Source organism: Barbatula barbatula, assembly GCF_947034865.1.
Source record: "Barbatula barbatula genome assembly, chromosome: 5".
In the NCBI taxonomy this organism is placed as follows: Eukaryota; Metazoa; Chordata; class Actinopteri; order Cypriniformes; family Nemacheilidae; genus Barbatula; species Barbatula barbatula.
Genome location: NC_136769.1, coordinates 13,316,626 through 13,336,064, shown reverse-complemented (window position 1 = coordinate 13,336,064; position 19,439 = coordinate 13,316,626). Strand labels below are relative to the sequence as shown.

The 19,439-nt window shown below is 38.6% G+C and overlaps 1 protein-coding gene across 1 annotated transcript in view; it reads left to right on the top strand.

Moving 5' to 3' along the window:
- Positions 1-19,439, top strand: part of cacna1aa (calcium channel, voltage-dependent, P/Q type, alpha 1A subunit, a) — a gene marked incomplete at its 5' end in the record, with an annotated part of 72,459 nt that overhangs the window by 40,544 nt on the left and 12,476 nt on the right. Inside the window, 13 exons of the mRNA XM_079457629.1 lie at positions 1,812-1,895; positions 4,540-4,656; positions 4,798-4,863; positions 4,964-5,061; positions 5,133-5,283; positions 5,907-6,034; positions 8,096-8,192; positions 10,938-11,043; positions 11,249-11,356; positions 13,019-13,119; positions 16,150-16,253; positions 16,554-16,689; positions 18,116-18,232. Coding sequence (XP_079313755.1) covers positions 1,812-1,895; positions 4,540-4,656; positions 4,798-4,863; positions 4,964-5,061; positions 5,133-5,283; positions 5,907-6,034; positions 8,096-8,192; positions 10,938-11,043; positions 11,249-11,356; positions 13,019-13,119; positions 16,150-16,253; positions 16,554-16,689; positions 18,116-18,232 — 1,413 coding nt within the window. The remainder of the gene's footprint in view (positions 1-1,811; positions 1,896-4,539; positions 4,657-4,797; positions 4,864-4,963; positions 5,062-5,132; positions 5,284-5,906; positions 6,035-8,095; positions 8,193-10,937; positions 11,044-11,248; positions 11,357-13,018; positions 13,120-16,149; positions 16,254-16,553; positions 16,690-18,115; positions 18,233-19,439) is intronic.

Sequence of the window (19,439 nt, the reverse complement as noted above, 5' to 3'; positions counted from 1 at the left end):
ATAATATTGAACAATGCCTAACGTTCACATACAATACTTTACAGAGCTTACAGTCGAAGCTTGTTAGCATTATTGCTTTTAACATGTGACATTGAAGTGAACAGTTAAGTAGCCACAGCTGGCTGGCAGCAGCAAAGGTGTCAATCCATAAATTAAGGTTGTAATTTAGAAGTTATGTGATGCGAACAGCCTTTAGGTTCCCCCAGCTAAAACTACAGTTCTGCTATAGAGTCATTTATAAATTTGTTCAGTTTGTGTTAATACTGTGATGTTTTTATGTAGTCATTTGCACTATTACATTACATCAGTTTTAGCTAAATTAACCAAGTGAACTGCCAAATGATTGTAGTCATAAACCATATGTCTAACTAGGGCAGTGGTCTCCAACGTGGTGCCCGTGGGCACCTGGTTGCCCGCATAACCTCTGTAAGGTGCCCGCTAAACATAGGGCTCACCAATAATGCTCAAGACTGTTGACAAATCTGTGACTATACCAATCAGCCAAGTGCTACGTCGTCATGAAAGTTTATTATTAGCAAGTGTTATAAGCTTTGATATATTTAAGTGCAAAAACATTTGAAAGAAAACTGCATTTGGTTCTGTGAGCGTAAAAATATGGCATCACATGTTTAAAGTTTGAAAGTATGTATTCAAAAAGTAGCCCTCTAGAGGATTCGAGATATTTTGGTAGCCCTCGCTTACAAAAAGGTTGGAGACCCCTGATCTAGGGAATCATTTCCATTATGCAGATTTGGCTTGCATTAGGCTACTCTTTTTAGGTAACATGACAGATAATAATGTTGCAGTGTTCCCCTTTTCCGACTTCTTGTTATATGTCATATTATTTATAAACATTTAATGAATATGAAACACGTACAGCTCGAGTGAAGCCATTGTAAATGATAACTGATCCATCGCGAGATTCGTGAAGAGCTGTAGGCTCGCTGCCGCGCTCACTCAGAAGTCAGTGCGAAATTACCCCAAAATGAAAAAAAACAGGGTCGTTACTTCGTTTATTTATTTATTGGATTTCCAGTTTCAAGCTGAAATAAGAAGAAAAACATAGTTTTTTTTATTTTTGAACCCTATGTATTTCATATTTCAGGCTTAAATGTCCAAAAACATACAAATGCTTTTTGAAATCGGTGTACACCTGTTTTCTGCACTCAAGCTAAGAATAATACTGCAGGAACCTGAAAAAGTGTTTCAGGCATTGTAGAGTTCAGAATCAATGTAGCACAAGGAGATTTACAAAGAGATAGAGAGTGAGCGACAGAGAGATCAAAGCAGATCTGAAGTCCGTGAAACATGGAAACGCAGGGCACAAGGTAAATGACTAGTCAGCTAGAAGTCGTGAAGGCAGAAGGCGCCCATAAAGATGGGAAGCTGGAGGGCCCGCTAACGTGCCGTGGAAATGGAAAGAAGGACAGAGAAAATAAAGAGAGTGAAAGATTTGTCCCAACAACACACAATAAGAAATGATAGAGAGAGAGAATGACAAGCAGCCGGTCTGAATGTTCAAGCCCTCAGCATCAGTGCCTGTGCTGCTGGTATGGAGAGAGATCCTAATGCACTCTTTTCCTGCAGGCACTTATTGTACAAGGCAGTTTACAAAAGGCCTTCATCTTTACCATCTGTGCTGCCCACCATCTAAGCATCTATCTTTTTCGTAGCGAAAGTTGAGAAAAAGCTAATCAGAAATTCAGAGGAAACAAGAGCCGTTTCTTCAATACAAATGAGCGAAAATAAATCTAACAACGTAATCCTCAACCACGACTGACACACATGCACGTCTGTGTTTTTTACCACAGAATTACTTCAAAGACGCTTGGAACATCTTCGACTGTGTGACTGTACTTGGCAGCGTCACTGATATTTTAGTGACAGAGCTCGGGGTAAGTGTGTAGCAGACGGGCTGCCATGTGCGCGTTTGTCTGCGTATTCTGTCTGTTTGCTTGTGTGTGTGTGTGTGTGTGTGTGTGTGTGTGTGTGTGTGTGTGTGTGTGCGTGCGTGCGTATGTGACTGAGCGACTCAGCGGGATCTTCTCCTGCTCACTGAGGTGCAAGGAGCTCTAAAAGTCTTATGTAATTGTCCCAGTTGGTTTGGCAGATCCATGAACAAGTGGTGAACAGTGGAGACGTGGGTCTGTTACCCTTCCAGCTTTATTATTTATCCCAGATCAAACACACCTAACGCAATGTTGGTATATCAGTGTGAATGTTGTATGTTATTTGTTGTTCTGATACATTGACATGTATTCAAGATCCAGTCACAGTCAGTGAATATAGACATTTATGAAGATGAGCTTGTCATGTCAAATTGTTTAAGACTCAAACCCATCTTACAGGGAATGTTCCCAAAACTTTGGCTACATTCTCTAAAATGTTTGTGTAGTAACGTTAAAGGAGCATTTTATCAACATTATATATGGCTTTGGTACATTTTCTACAAACGTTGGTATAAAATGTTATTCTTTACTGTAACATTTTTAAACATTCAGAAATGTTTTTATCACGAGTAATCGTGATTATCCAGAGTAAAAGTTTGTGTTTACAAATCATATGTCTGTGTACTGTGCATATTAATTTTGTATTTATAAACACATACATGTATATATTTAGGAAAAATATGACAATGAAGAAATGTTTACATAACATTTATATATAATTATTCTACATATACATGCCAGTACAGTATTTCCTAAATATACACATGTATGTGTAAAGTGTTTAAAAACAAAATGAATATGCAAACTGCACAGACATATATTATGTAAACACAAACATTAATTCTGGAGGCGATTAATTGTGACCAATTGTTGAACAGCCCTTTGTTAGTTTGAAAAATCCATGGAAGAGTTTGACCCACGCAAATGTTGAAACCTGGTGAGAGATATATTGCCTTAAAGATAAAAAACTGCAATCTTGCTTTCATGGCATCTTCATCAATAATTCTGGTGTAAAATGCTTTACCATATGATAAAAATAATAGTGATTTCTTATTCTGAATCCTGTTCCTGGAGATCCACCTTCCTGCAGAGTTCAGCGTAAACTTTTGGTCTTACATATATGCTAGTTAAGTCTTGTGTTTATTAAAACTCTGCAGGAACGTGTAAATGACAAATAAGGTATGTATTGATATTATCATGACAGTAATTCATGAATGAATGTGTTTAAAATACTTAATTTGTTGTTGTTGTGTTTATAGTCAACCTTAATTTGGATGGAAAGTTTGTTACATGCATAATGATAATTCATTTCTTGTATCTTTTTTACATGCTTTCTTTATTCTCTACTTTATGGCGGCTTCGCCCTCTGATGACTCCATCCAATCAATATGCACTATGAAACTCATGTGTCTGTCCATGACCTGACCTGACCAATCACAATGGTTGTTTATCAACCTCCAAAAATACCGCTATAAACCATGCTTCTGCAACATCTACATGTAGATGGTTTGTAATTTTTTTGGAGTAATGCATCTAATGCATCTGCTTACCTGTGGCTGATGGTGATGATGATGATGATGATAATGATGCATGTGCTCGAGCCATGATGACCTTTCACCCCTGCCTGTCTGATGATGTGACAGTAGCATCAAAAGCATCCCCCCTGTCAGCTGTAACTGATCTGGAACACACACAGTGTTTTTCTGCAGGTTTTGTAAATGCATGTTGCATTTGATCTTTCGTTCACTGACAGAGACCATTAGTGATTATTATTGTTTTTGTGTAGAACGCTCTTCATAGAGTCATACATACAAACACATTAACAGACACAAACATAAATGCAACACCTAAACCAGTAGGTCAATTTTAAACTGGTAAAGAGGGATCCCTCCTGATTTGAATTTGTCAGATTAATGAACCCAAATTGTAGTTCTTTTTTTGTAGTTGTATCTCTGTGCTGCTTAAAAGACAGAAATTGTCACTTTGAAGAGAGAGGTATGATATAAATATAGATGTTTGGTAAAATCGCTTAATGAAAGCAAACAATAATGAAAACATAGAGCAAAAAGCACTCTTGGGCTCGTATTTTTTTAGATGATGTATTTAAATGATGTAAAATCTGTACTTTAACCCAGCACATGTGTCTCTTTTCTTTGCTAGTGCCCTCTGTTGGTCATTGTGAGCTATTATTGTGGTTTGGCATGATTCCACTTGACCTGTCAGCCTGAAATCTAAAGATCAGTGCATTTGGTTGACTGAAGCGAGGCGTTAGGGTCTGTGCACTCCTTTCCTCAATGAGGATGTTTAAGTTTGACTTTTCTTTGTCTGAGTTGCTGCCCCTTCCTCTCTTTTTTCAGTTCCCTCCCCTTTACTCACTTTGGATATGAGCCTGTTCAGTCTTGCCTTGTTATCTGATTTCTCGTTTGTACATTTAGTTCCCTCTTTTGGTTTATTTTTCTGTTCACAAATGAAATGTTTCAGACTGACTTCATTTCCTTTCCTTCTTTATTTACCTCTCCTTCTATCTGTTTTCTCTCTTGTGTTTCTCTGCTTCTTCATCCTTTTCTCTCTTTCTGCTTGTCTCCGGTAGAACAACTTTATAAACCTGAGTTTTCTGAGGCTCTTCAGAGCAGCTCGTCTCATCAAACTTCTAAGGCAGGGTGAGACTATACGTATCCTGCTCTGGACCTTCGTCCAGTCTTTCAAGGTAAAGTGCACAACAAAGCAGCGTCAGACTGCACTTAAATCACATATTTCTGTCATGAAGTCAGAGTTTCACGGAAAATGTCTCTAAAGTAACATTCACACTGATTAAACATGAATTCATATATACTTTCTGTGTGTTTAGGCTCTGCCGTATGTGTGCCTACTCATTGCCATGCTGTTCTTCATCTATGCCATCATCGGCATGCAGGTGAGTGCCCGATTGAGGAGGATGCAAAGAAAACATTGAGTACAGGTATATTTTAACATGTATTGTGGGTTTATGCTGGGGTGCTCTTTATGCTTAATAGCTGTTTGGGAACATTGCGATTGAAGAGGATGGCGAGAGCGCCATTAACCAGCACAACAACTTCAGGACGTTTTTCCAGGCTCTGATGCTGCTCTTCAGGTGTGTGCGGGTTGCATTGTTTGATGCTTCATGATGGTTACACACTCTTTCTAAGCATAGTGTGTTTGCAGGAGTGCTACGGGTGAGGCGTGGCATGATATCATGCTGTCATGTCTGGGAAAGAAAGGGTGCGATAAGCTGTCTGGTAACGATAAGAATGAATGTGGGAGTGAGTTCGCCTACCTCTACTTCGTTTCCTTCATCTTCCTCTGTTCCTTTCTGGTGAGACTTCGGACATTTCAAATTATACTTTTTTTATTGGTCCGTGTTTTTCCTGGATTTTCGAACCCATGACCATGGTGTGGTTAGTGCAGTGTGCCACAGGAACTTTTGTCAAAATAACGTATTTACGAAATGCGCTGTGAAGAGCAGTTTGTCAGTTTACGGCTACTGTAGAAACAACGGTGTATGTAATAATAACACAACACTTCATTATGAAAGGTATTTATACACCTCTGAAGATATAGTTACGTATATTATATTGCATTTCTCTCATCAGATCTGAGATAAAGGGATAGTTCAACCAAAAATAAAAATGCTTTTCTATGATTTATTCACCCTCATTTTGTTCAAAAGCATGTTTATGACTTTCTTCCATGGACAACTAAATATATTTCAAGAAATGCCTCAGTGAGGTCCAGTGTTGATTAGTTTAGTAGAAAAAGTCATAAAGGTTTGGAATGACATGAAGATGAGTATGTTGAAAGAATTATAATTTTTAGGTAAACTATCCCTTTAAAACCTGATAAATAACTTGATGACAGGTACATAGGGTGGAGATCTGAGTGTGATGTTTCTCCGGATTCAGTACATTTGTCACTCTTACGTGTGGTAAATGTGTGTAGATGCTGAATCTTTTTGTGGCTGTGATCATGGACAATTTTGAGTATCTTACGCGTGACTCCTCCATCCTGGGTCCTCATCACCTGGACGAATATGTGAGGATATGGGCGGAGTATGATCCTGCTGCTCGGTGAGTATATCTGTGTACATATGTAACACACTTTACAAACTATATTAAAAAACAATATGCTAATGGTAAAACTAACTAATTGTTTAGAACATTCAAACATTCATATTTCTCATATTCAGGTTAAAAATTAACCAACCACAAAACATAACTAAAATAACTAAACGTTTTACTAAATTCATCAATACACCATTGATTTTATATTGCGATGATAGAGTGGGGGCTACAAAAATACAGAATTTAGTGTCTTGAAAATGTCTTATTCATTTTAAATTGTTTCAGTGTTTTAAATTTGTCAATATCCTAAAACTTTGTTTATATACAGGATTATATTACATTTTAAATCCCAGATTTTCAGTATGCTAGAGAAAGCCTTTAAACCGAAGTAGTTTGTAAAGAAATTGTTTCACGGTAATGAATGAATCAGCAAAGATGCACCTGTGCAATTTTTTACCATGCATTCTATAAAAGTGCAGGCTTTACCAGCTTGGATGTAACAAAACCTGATCTTATTTAAGACAACAGTTTTCATAGGGATGTGTCCTACATAACACAGAACACACTAGCTCTCTCTTATGTGTTCAGCTAGACCTGACATCAAGGCCTCCGGCACAACCTTAAAAGTACAGAGCCTGGCTACACTGTATCCTACCGTGGACCAGTGAGAGGGGAGAAAACCACAATACCAGCTGAGAGCAGAAAGGGATCATGGATTTGAGCTTCTCAGCTCTGTTAAAATCCATTAATCCCCCCAAACCCTCCTACGTGCCCTTCTGTGACTCCCAGTCCTCCCACTCTGGAATACTGCATACTGCAAGCCAAACTTACTGTGCCAGCCCTTTTACCTCCCACTGAACATGCTAAGTTTCCTGGTATCTGCATTCCAGTGCCTGTCACCCTTATGTTGTGCATTAGACAGCCACGTAGGTGGGCAAATCTGCATATTCGGAGAGAACGAGGAAGGAATGAGTGTTAACAAGGAAGATTAATGCATTTTCTCATTTAAGGGAAGATTAAAGATAGCATGTACGAGAGACTTTTGTTTGTAAAATCACTCGTTCTATCAGAATCAGTCTGACAAAGGAAGGGAGAAGTAAGGGAAAGAAGGAAAATACACCGAAAGTAAAAGTACAGTAAAACTAAGACTAGCAAACAAGAAAATATATGTGTGTGTGTTATTCTGTGGTACACTTCCTGTTCTTGTACTTTTCTTCCTGCCAGTGTCTCTGTTCTGAGTTGTGTTCTCTAATATCCCTGTATTCTTCTTACAGCGGGCGCATTCATTATAAGGATATGTACAGTTTATTGCGAGTTATCGACCCCCCTCTGGGCTTAGGCAAGAAATGTCCTCATAGGGTGGCCTGCAAGGTTTGACTTCCACTTAAAAACTAATATTACCTGCTAGCATCCAGAATGCAATGAATGTCGCTTACCTTCTTTTCTTTTCAACTCTCACCATTTCTACTTGCATTCTGATATGACAATGAGAATGTGCAGGACAATGCCGACACGTACAGGAGCATGAAACGCACTAGTGTGTATGAAACAAGCAAACGAGAGAAAATTAGATAGAAGAATAGCAAACAAACAACCATCTTTTGATTTTTGTTTTGCTTGCTGTTAAGGCACGGCTAGGCCTAGCTGTTATGGTAGCGTGCATTGTTCTGGATGGAGGGGGACAGAAACTGCATTGACATATAATTCCATTTTAACGCCTTGCCAGCAGCGGGACTTTTTGCCTGTTACGAAGCCCCCCTGCTCTTCTATGCAACCTGCCCCCGATTGCATAGAACGCACCGAGACGTTGAGCCCCCGCCTCCCTTAAACCCACAAATAAACTGATCATCACGTCTATGGCAGCCTAGTTTAGCAAACTACGCCTTTCCTTCACCCAAATAACCTTCTGTTTTGTTCTGTTCTGTTCTCCTCCAACCCCTCCCTTCCCCTGCTTTTTTGTTTTAATTTGTTATTTTTCCTCTTCCCCTCTCTCTCTCTCTCTCTCTCTCTCTCTCTCTCCCATTCACATTTTGTTTGGATTTTTCTTTTGTTTTTTCGGTTGCCCAGTGGCAGAATCAGTTACAGGGATATGTATGAGATGCTCAGACACATGTCTCCTCCGTTAGGCCTGGGGAAGAAGTGCCCTGCACGGGTTGCCTACAAGGTAGAGGGCCTCCGAGCGGCCAGCGCTGTGTCTGTACTGTTGGTGTTTTCTCTTTCTTTATTTGATCTCCTTCTTTTTTCCTTCGTTGTCTGATGGAGGCCGCTATTGTGATTCTGGTGGCAGGGCCGAGGGTTCGAGGGCATTAGACTTAGGCTGGCTGATCCACAGGGCAGCGGGAACGGACGAACCTTCTCAGCACTTTTGCACCGTATGAAGACACACACGCTTATAAACACATCCACATATTTGATAACCGTGTACATTAGACGACACGTGTTTTAAACTTTAAACAGTCTACATGAATATACTTGTACATTAAAGCAAAATGCTCATGTTTTAATGTACAGCAGTAGTAAATGGGTTTTATGAGATATGGTGGGGATCATTCAAAAGTCATTGTAAATTATATTGTAAGCGTAACCATTCAGTTGACTTTTATAAAAGTTATTTTTGGAATATTGCCCTTTTGTTTCAAGGACATGAGTTGAAATGATCTCCAAAGGTTTCTGCAAATCTAGATGATTCTTTGGGTGCTTAAATGGAAGAAAATTAGTTTAAGACTAAATTCGGTTAACATTTCAATTTACATAACTTTTATTTGTTGTCCAATTGTAAAACTGTGGAAGTTTTCATAAACCGTCAGTTTTTCAAACTGGACTTTTGAATCCCACTGTATATAAGAAAGAACAAACATTCACATGTGTATTCAGTATATGTCATAACACACATACACACAAACACTTCCACATGTGCGTGTGCAGCAGTGGTTGGAAGGACTAAGGGCTTCAGCCCTCCGAGTCCCTCAGCTCTGTGGATGCCGCTCTTTTAGGGACCCCTCTCTCTTTGGACCAGCTCTCTGTCTCTCTCTTTCGTTTAGACACGCCAATGTATCACACACACACGCAACAACACACACGTAACTTTGGAGACCCAATTCTCAAACAATGAAACTTCAATTTAAGAAAATTTGAAATCCTTTCTCACTCTTTTTTCTTCTGTCAATGCAGTTCTAATCTGTTTCCAGCCCCTCCTCTTTACATTCTGACAATCATCTGCATGCCCCGCCTTCCAGGCCACTGCCCCCCCACAAGATATTCCATCCCTTTTGTGATCACCCTGTATAGGATTATTCTCTCTCCTTATCTCCCTGTCTGTCTGCAGCTGTACACCAACATTTCATCCTTCAGTCAGCTTCTATGGCAGACTGATTCAACAACAGCTAAAACGTGCAGTAAAGGAGATCTGTTAGTGAGCCCATCCCACACATCCCTCAACAACGCTGGGAACTGATCTCCTTTCACCTCGCCCTGTCCCTTTCCTTTTGTATTGGTATAGTAGTCTAACCACATAGACCCCCGTCTACCTACACCCTCCGTACCTTCCTGTCTGATGGGGTCACTGTCGCCCCACAACCTAAGTAGAAAGAAGCACAATGACCACCATTGCATTCACCCTCTCTCTTCCTGTCAAACATTAGGGCCAAAAACATAGGATCGCCCCTTAAAGAATTTGAGTGGTGATAGATCTTTCTTTAATTTCATTTTCTAAGAAACGGGATCCTCTCAGTCTCTATTTCTGTCCTGTCATCTCTCGCCACCACCATCTCCACTATCAATACTCTCCCTGTAAACACTGTCAGTCCCAAATGAAACTCGGGTTCTCCTCTCTGACAGCCCACCGTTTTTCTCCTCATCATCTGAAACATTTAAATTGCACCGTAGGTAGCCGAAACCTCACTCTTGGCTCATCTTCTTCACAAAATCTCACAAAACCATTTCCTTTATTGTTCTTATTTTGGAGAATGCTGCTCTAACCTAAACCGATAGCCTGCACTCATCTTTTTGCATTGAGAGACCAGAGAATCTGGATCGCGCTCTTGTTTTATCCAGTAGCCCATGATTCAGTTTCAGTGACAACACTAAACCTAAATGAATGAGCTGAAATGAAACAACTAGATGATGCTTTCAGTGTTGGCTGCTGTGTTGCTTGTTTTGTGATGCATGGGACTGCATGATGCATGCTGGGAAATGTAGTAGTGGTGGGGGAGGGGGAGTGTTTCTTCTTTGACTGATTGGAGTGGACTGGGAAGGGAAAGGGAGCGATTGCATGGCAAAGCGTGTCATGGTAATGAGAGGAACACACACGGTCAACACCGAATGAGGTTATACAACCCTGTGCGATGCAATTAAGACTTTTGGTGTCACTAAATATGATTTTCTTCCAGATCAGTGGAGGATGAATTATACTTTAAAACACATTAAATGAATGTGTACTTCATCCGCTGGTCTGCGTTTGATTTGTGAATCTCCTCCTGGAAAAGCTCTTTGACTGACTGCTCAGATGCCGATATGAGAGCTTATACCCAAACACAGATACAAGTTTGATCTGTAGCATATCGACATCAGTAATTCTTAAGTGGTCTTGCTTCAGGATCCAGATTTTACATTACATGGCAATTCAACACATGTCGATGAAGATATTAACTTCCACAAATACACACAAATCCCATAAACTACTAACAAGCAGTTTGATTCCTCCTTTCTTCTAAAGATTACCAAATTTACAGCGAAATGAATTCTTGCACTGAGTACTAAACGTCACAGAGCTCACCCTGAAAATCCCTCCCTCCTTACTTTCCCTTCCCATTCCCTCTCACACACCGAAACACACCCTACCCTGAGGTTCAAAGCACACCAGTATTTCAACATCCTTCTTTTCTAACTGAGCGTGATTGGCTCTCCACAGAGACTGTTGCGGATGGATCTGCCGGTTGCCGATGACAACACAGTGCACTTTAATTCCACCCTTATGGCCTTAATCCGAACCGCTCTGGACATCAAGATCGCCAAGGGTGGGGAAAGACACTTCTGTCTTTTTTGTTTTCTCATTCCCTTTTGTATGCACTTCTATATTATACACCATCATTGGATTATGTGGACATTTTTACATCGATATTGCATTCGATATTATTCAAACATTGATGAAAATTGTTTTGTGTTTTTGTGGAAATATGTTTGTATATATGTTTGCACGTACACGTGTTGCTGCTTAAATAGGAGGTATAGATAAACACCAGATGGATGCTGAACTAAGAAAGGAGATGATGGCGATATGGCCCAATCTTTCTCAGAAGACTTTGGACTTACTGGTGACGCCCCACAAGTGTAAGTTACCCCTGAGGTTGGTGTGTCTGGAACGTTTCTTATGTACCACCCAAGGACAGCTTCTCTCAGCCAGCCCACTCACTGCTCCTCACCCCCTGATGATCCAGGCCTTAACTCAGTCGACTGTTAGTATAGGGTTGTATAGAGTCCTAGAATTCATATTAGTTTAATGTATTATACTTAGGAAGAAAATGAAAAAATCTTAAAGATCTAAAAAATAAATATGGGCAATTTGTTGGCTTACTATACTCTAAGATGAATGCCTGGTCCTGCCCAAAAAACGTCAGTTGCACACCAGTACCATCTTTAAAATGGGAGTTAAGCCCACGCCGTAAGCAACCCGACTAGACATTGCAGTTCTTGAAACTTAAGGTATATACCGCAACAAATGTATACTTACTGCTCACATAGAGTTAAAATTACGATGAGTTGAGCTCTCTGTAAGTAGTTATATTGCATGGATAACATTTACAGCACTTGCAATACATTTAAGCTATTTATATATCTGCATTTCTTGGCAGTCAAGCCATAGGTATTATGCAGATCAGGAAATGGCACAAACACGTCAATGATGCAATATTAACTACCTGCAAAGCTTGTAAGTCGCAATGCACTATGGTCATCTTCAAAATACTGCATTACGAAAATGATAACGTTTAATTTCTTTCTCCTACATATTGTAGATGACAGAAAGACTCTTATCTGTGGGCTCCAGCTCACTTTGCCTGAGATCAGGGGGTGCCTCACTATAGATCGACACTCTATAGATGTCTTTTCACTCCAGGGGTTTTCAGATTCCTGACAAGATGTAGATTAAACTAATAAACTGAATGAAGAATATTTTAAAATAATGCTAATATGCCACTTCCTACACGTGTGTGCTAGCTTGCTGGTGAGACATGTTTACAAACCTTTAAAAGCTAACTAGCCTATAAGAAACGCTGTAAGTGCTTAAAACTAGCTAGCCTAACACTAGCTAGATGCTCTTAGTACACAAGCATGAGATAACAATAAACGCAATAAAGCTTTTGGCAAAACCACAATTCTAGTGATATTACAGAATGTTTACAGAATGAGTTTTGCATCGAGCATGTAATAGTTTAGATCTGTACTGTTTGATGCTAATATTATCTTGTTCTATGCAGATCCTATTCAGAGGTGGTGACCATGGCTTATATACACCACTAAGCATGGCATGTAAACCTAGTCGGAAGTTACTCTTTAGTAACTTCTTCATATGGACTCGGTTCCATAAAGCTGCAGAAAATATTTTGGGAGGCCGCTTTGCTCGGTTACATTCTGAAACTTTGTTTACATTATGTAGCAGCTATACTATAATTTGCTGTCTGATTTCTATCTGATATAAAAGTCTAGATGAGGTAATCCTTGCAGTATTTTGTTATAAGACTTAAAACGTTCATGTAACAAGAGTATTGGTCAACGCACGTTAAAAATTATTTGATTTTAATGTTTTTAATCAGTCTGCTTGTGAAAAGACCATTGGCTCTGTGTGTGTCAGTCGGACACTTTATGCGCATGCAAGTTTGTGGGTACAGTTTATGTTTGTTGTGTGCATGCCCCGTTCCTCACACCCATTCCTCTTGCTCAGGGTCCATTTCACCTTGTCTAATCGTACAGGGTAACTTGTCCTTTTCTCAGCAGCGACAGACTTGACAGTAGGAAAAATCTACGCTGCCATGATGATCATGGAGTATTACAGACAAAGTAAAGCCAAACGGACGCAGGCCCAGCATGAAGCGCAGGTATGAACCCTTATAGATCCTCTGAATCCTACTCTAATGGAGACATTTTTGCTAAAATCTGATATTTTAAAGATATAGTGAATCACTTCTGTGCCACTCGAATTACCTAATTGACCAAACGTTAATTTTCCTGAACAGTCATTATATCTTCCATTAGTTTGGCTGAGCAGATATACTTATACATTAATTCATTTAGTAGACGCTTTTATCCGAAGCGACTTACAAATGAGAGAGCATTTAACATTTTGTCATAAAGCTAAATAATAATTAAAGATGCCAAAAGTTTATAGATGCCACCAACAATCTGTCCATCTCACCCTTGTTGTTGAACGCTATGGGTCAAACAAACAGCAATATGTTTAAATTGCTACAACGTTTACAGATTGTAGTCCGTGCATTTTAAGATGGTATAGGAGCAAGTATTTTGCTGTAGAAATGACACACTTGCAGTAAACAAGGGCAAGAGCTTTTCACAACATATACAGGCACGAAAACTATTTAGGTACCACTCCAAATTTTCAATTAATCAATGTCTAGATGTATTGTGTCCAGTCCAGTATCTGTTAAATGTCAACAAAATCAAACCTCAGGAGTGACAAAATCATCCAACAGCAATGTGAAAGACTGACAGCATGACGATAAAAAGCATGAAAACTCGGATTAAAATTAAGGTTATTACAAAAAAACTTTTCCTGAACACATATACAATATAGCTGTTGTATTGCTTAAAAGTGAATATGAATTTGTCATCTTTGCAGTATTTGAGGTTTGAAGAAAATAAGGGGAATCTGTTCTGTTATTTTAACCTGTTTCTTTTCATTATCTGTGAAAAATGCAAATAGAGGACAATATTTTTATTTGGAATTTGGAAATATTGTTACAGAATGAAACAAAAATGTTACCTGAACACATAGTACATTCAGAAAAACTGAAAATACTTTTAAACTAGTCTCTTAATTTTTTTCGTGGCTGTATATCCCATCTGACATATATGGCATTCTTGTAAATAAAATAAAAGGGAAACAGAATAAACCTGTAAAGAAATTTAAGAGGCTTTCCCTTAAAATGTTTTTACAATGGGAAAGTATTGCATTGCATGAATACTCGATCTCTTTCACACAAATCACTACATTAATAATTCATGATCAACCTTATTGATTTACTTACTTAAGTCTCAATTTATAAAGTGGGGTTCTATTTAAAGTCACTTGCAGGGGTTATTTAATATTTCAGTATGTTTGATGGTTCGGTTGAATTATTTCCACTATTCTTCCAAGTGTTAAATAGAGTAATGTGTGTCCTGCTGTGGAAGAATCTCAGAAAAATCAATAGCGGTAACCATACCCTTGTTTGCTGGAAGAGACTTTACGATGTTGCCCTGCAAACAAACTAAATCATTAAGCGTTTTCACATTTGGTGGTTGTTATAAAAATGTACAGTTGCTTATATAGATTTGGTTGTAAATGTGATTTTTATGGATGATGTATGAATATTAGACTGTAATGCAACGTGGGCCTGGATGTGGTAGTTCTTGGAGATGCCATTAAACTTGCTGAGCTTTTCCACATACAACCCATGTTCTTCTGACTCATCCATCAGATAAGCAGTGTTAAGAAAACAAATGTTTTCATCTGTGCATGTTTTTATCCTTTATCAGCTCTCATTCAATTTACTAATAGTCATGAGATATTAAAAGTCTGCCTTTACATACCTGCATTTTGTGTTTTTCACTGGATTGAGGTTGATTTTTTTTATCATTTTCCAAATGTTAGGATTTCATGTTTGGCTGGTGGTACCAATTTGCTGCTTTATGGGTTAAATTCATACTTCCAAACTGTTTAATGACCCCATGAAATGAAAATTGTTTTTTGTGGCTTTTATTCCATCCCCTTAGCTTTGAGACAATATATATCTTTATAATTATTCCTTAAAGTCTTGATCACAAATGTTTACAGATATGCCCTTAAAAATGTTGATGTCTCATCCTCAGGGAATCATCTCATATTATTGGCTAGCATAGTAATGATATTATCTACATCATCTTCCACATCACAGGTTTGAAATTGTCAGTTAGGGTTTTGATTTTGTTCAGATCATGCAACATTAGCCAAATGTCTATGTAAAAAAGGGGTATCTCGTTCAACTTTTTATTTCAAAAGGAAATAAGCCAACAAAGGAAACACATTTTGGTTTGTCAGAACATTTCATTTGGTCATTAAAATGAGTTTGTTTTAGTCTTATCTCAACATAAAAAGTTAATAGTCGTATGCTCATTATTTCACCTTAAAGGGATAGTTCACCCAAACATGAAAATAATGTAATGGATGAATCCCTCTTAAGTTGTTCCAAACCCGTATAAAGGTATTTGTTCATTAGAACACAAAGAATATATTTGGATGAATGTTAGCAACTGAGATTTCTGGGTCACCATTGACTACCATAGTATAAAAACTTTAATGGTAGTCAAAGGTGCCCCAGAACTGCATGTTTTCCTAAATTCTTAAAGATATCTCCTTTTGTGTAAGATAGAACAAAAAGTTACAATACTTTTGTTCTACTATGGTCGTCAATTGTGCCCTAGAAATATCAGTTGCTAACATTCTTCCAAATATCTTTCTTTGTGTTCAACCAAAGAAATGTATACAGGTTTGAAACAACTTGAGGGTGAGTAAATGATGACAGCATTTTCGGGTGAACTTCCCTTTATGATGGCTTGAGCAACTGAAAAGCCAACATTTATTACTGCTGTTCAGCAGCCAATTGGATACAGAAGCTTTTCATTTACTGGAGCAATGGAAGTAAATGAATTTTCAGCATGGCACCATTGGCTGCTCTCAGGCAGCACGACTCACAGGATACACCCATATACCCACAATCCTCCTGGAATGCCTCCTGACTGTCCATTACCTTCTCCTGTTGGATCCTCTCCCCATTTACACATGGGATGCTCTGCATCCCATATCTTTCCCAAACCCATTTTCCCATCAGCTTGCCTGATACCAGCTGTAGGCCATGTTGTATCTTACACAGAATCGAACGACATTAATGTTTCAGCGTCTGGAGCCGCCATCTCCGAGCCAGGAAGTTGGACTCACTGGACTGCCCGACCCACAGAAGCAAGCCACCAATCATCTGTAAGATATTTTTTAACCATCTAACATTTGTATAGCTTCTTTCGTGTTTACTTTTATGTCAGTGGTTATCAATCTTTTTTGTACTTTGACTACCTTCTATGTTGTACATTACTTTTTCTTTAAACCAAAATATACTTATATTCATATTGGGTCTCCAAAAATCTATTGAAATATATAAAAATGAAATGTTAAATATTAAAGAGTAGATCACTGTTCACCATCGCCCCTGAACTCGTGGACAACTATGAAGATGAATATCAAATGCATTCTTAATCTGACTGTATGCAGTGGTTTTGTTAGGGGTGTTGATGAAGGGATCCCCGCGAGTCAGTCATGGGTCACGGCGCGAGCTCAGGAGATGTCACAGAAAGCAGGAAGCTGGAGTCCTGAAGGCCAGCACGTAGATGACACAGCAGATAACCACAGACAATCTCAGGTACAAAGAGATTGCCCACACTATATAGTTTAGTATACTCATTCATACACAAGCAGTAACATAACAGATAGCTTGTCAGATACGTCTGCAAAGATGCCATCACTATACGAAACACTATATCACTTCATAATACGCTACCATATCAGGCCAAAAAAAGAAAATATTTGGAATTACTGGTAAACATTCATTAAAAAATTAGCTAAATATTTCCATACATTACTGTATTTACTAAATAATTTCCATAGCAGCTTTATATAAGCCTTACTATATAGTGTAGTTAGTCCATTACAGCATTATACAGTATATACAACATGCAAAGTTCATGTAGTGTCACACTATAAGACATCTCAATAATGTTTTTCTGCCTCTGTACAACAGTGTTTTAGAAATGTGCAGCCCTTGTAGAGGGCATCCACTGGGACGGTTTGTTTTCATAACCTTGAATGACCGGTTTGTGTACCCCTCATCCATGTGCATTTCACTAGCAGACAGCAACAAAGCCTCTCCTCTGTTGCTGAATAAAATTTCAATTCTCTGGACGATCTTCCACACTCTTTTTTATACTCCCTTAAGTTTATCTTTCTGTTACTGTTTGTTATATTTTATTCTCACACGTCTGCTTCTGATAGTGACACTCATATCATTCAATATGACGCATCCATATTCGTTTGTCAGGGAAGAATGTTCAAACTCTTCCGCAGCCCTGAGTGCCATTGTGGTGTGAGGAGGTGAGACACTCCTGCCCGGCAGTACCTAGGGAGTATTTATTCATTTAAAAGATGCTTTTATTTAAATTAGCTTACACTCTTAAAAATGAAGGTGCATCACGATGTCATAAAATAACCTTTTTTGTTTCCATAAAAAACCTTTAACGTGCAAAGAATCTTTGTTTCACAAAAAGGTTCTTTTTGTGGCAAAAAAGGTTCTTCAGATTATATAAAAAGATAAGAAAGACATACTGAATGGTTCTTTGTGGAACCAAAAAAGGTTCTTTTATGATATTTATCTTCTATGGATTTTCTTTTTAATACTAAAGTTATAATACTAATCCCAAAATTAATTACTACGAGCTAGAATTAAGATGAAACTGAGAGAAGGTATAATCTGAGATGTTTTGTCAATCAATGCAAAAAATGTAAATCAAGTTAAATGCATGATATACCTTATATACAGTATTTGCTTATAAAAACCCTCCGTTAATTATTTGCCCTATATAACAAATGTCTTGCAAATTTAAACATAAGGAGTGTGCTGGGGCAGGACTGTCCTTCTACTCATGCATCTCCTTACAGTGTGAAGGGAGAGGGGAAGGCGGGAAGGATGTTCTCCTTCCATCCACTGTGCTTCGGCCCGTCTCTGAGGCCCCTGGCACTCTGCTCTTGCCTGCTGTCCCTGGGCAGTCACGCATGGTCTCCCTCTGTTTCAGCAGACAGTAGAGATGAGAGAGATGGCCCGGGACGGGTTCTCGGACACTGAGCACTTTCTGCCGATTGAAGGCCATGGCAGGGCTGCTTCCATGCCTCGACTCCCAGCAGACAACCAAGTGAGCGCCCCATCCTGTCATTCCTTCATGTGTTTTCCCTTTTTTCTTCTACCCTTTTGCTGCATTTGTCTTGCCTTTCCTGACCCTCCAAAAACCCACTCTCCATTGCTGTTCTTTATGCCCACTGACCAAATAGAAGAAGTATAGACCAAGAAAACAGTGTCCTGTCTAATCAGGCACGATGGTTATACAAATAGTCATTTAATTGCTAATATGCTGTACTATTTATTTCTTCAACCAACCGGGGCCCCCTGTGAGGACACTTACAAAAAAGTACCAAAACGTACCATGGGTTTTAGCCATGGCATCATGGTTCTATCATAGTTTTTATTTTTATTGACTTGTACTATGGTACTGCCTCAACACTGGTCTCCTTGGTGTACCATGTAAATGTCAAAACAAGGGTTTGAAATTAACACCAACCAAATGTAAAATGTATGTAATCTTAACTCAACTCATAAATTAAAGGTCCAATGTGTAATTTTTTGGAGAATCTATTGATTGAAACATACATAACTTTGTCTCTAGAGGTGTATATAGATCTTTCATAATGGAATGTTATGTTTTTATTACCTTAGAATGAGCTATTTGTATCAACATATACCGTGGATTCCCATCCATGGAATTCTCCATGTTGTTTCTACAGTAGCCCTAAACTGACAAACTGCTCTACAGAGTGCATTTCATTAATATGTAATTTCCTTCGTCAAAGAAGCGAAAATGTGACAACATCTTAGTTTTGTGTCAGCCACTGCAGTGTTTGAAAGGGAGTGGTGGAGTGAGCCGTTGGTTGCAATTCACAACCTCACCGCTAGATGTCGCTAAATTTCATACAATGAACCGTTTATTTGAATGTTAAATAAAGCTGAATTTAGCAGACCACTTTAAGCAGACCCTGTCCAATCCTGTCTATTTGTGAGTCTACGGGATATTTAGCATATATGCAAATCCATATTTCATTAATATGTAAATAGCTTTACATATAGATAGTGACCTTACTACTCTTAAATGGCCAGTGTAATTTCTGAATGGCTGTTAACTTAATAGTCTAGTCGTCAAGTTGAGTAAAAATGTTAACTTCAAATCCTGATCATAACACATACTTTTCAGTACCATGGTATATTTTAATGTACCATGGTATTACCATCTGATTCCATCACTGCACCATGGTACCCGGCACAGTACTTTATTGTAAGGTGTTTCTTAA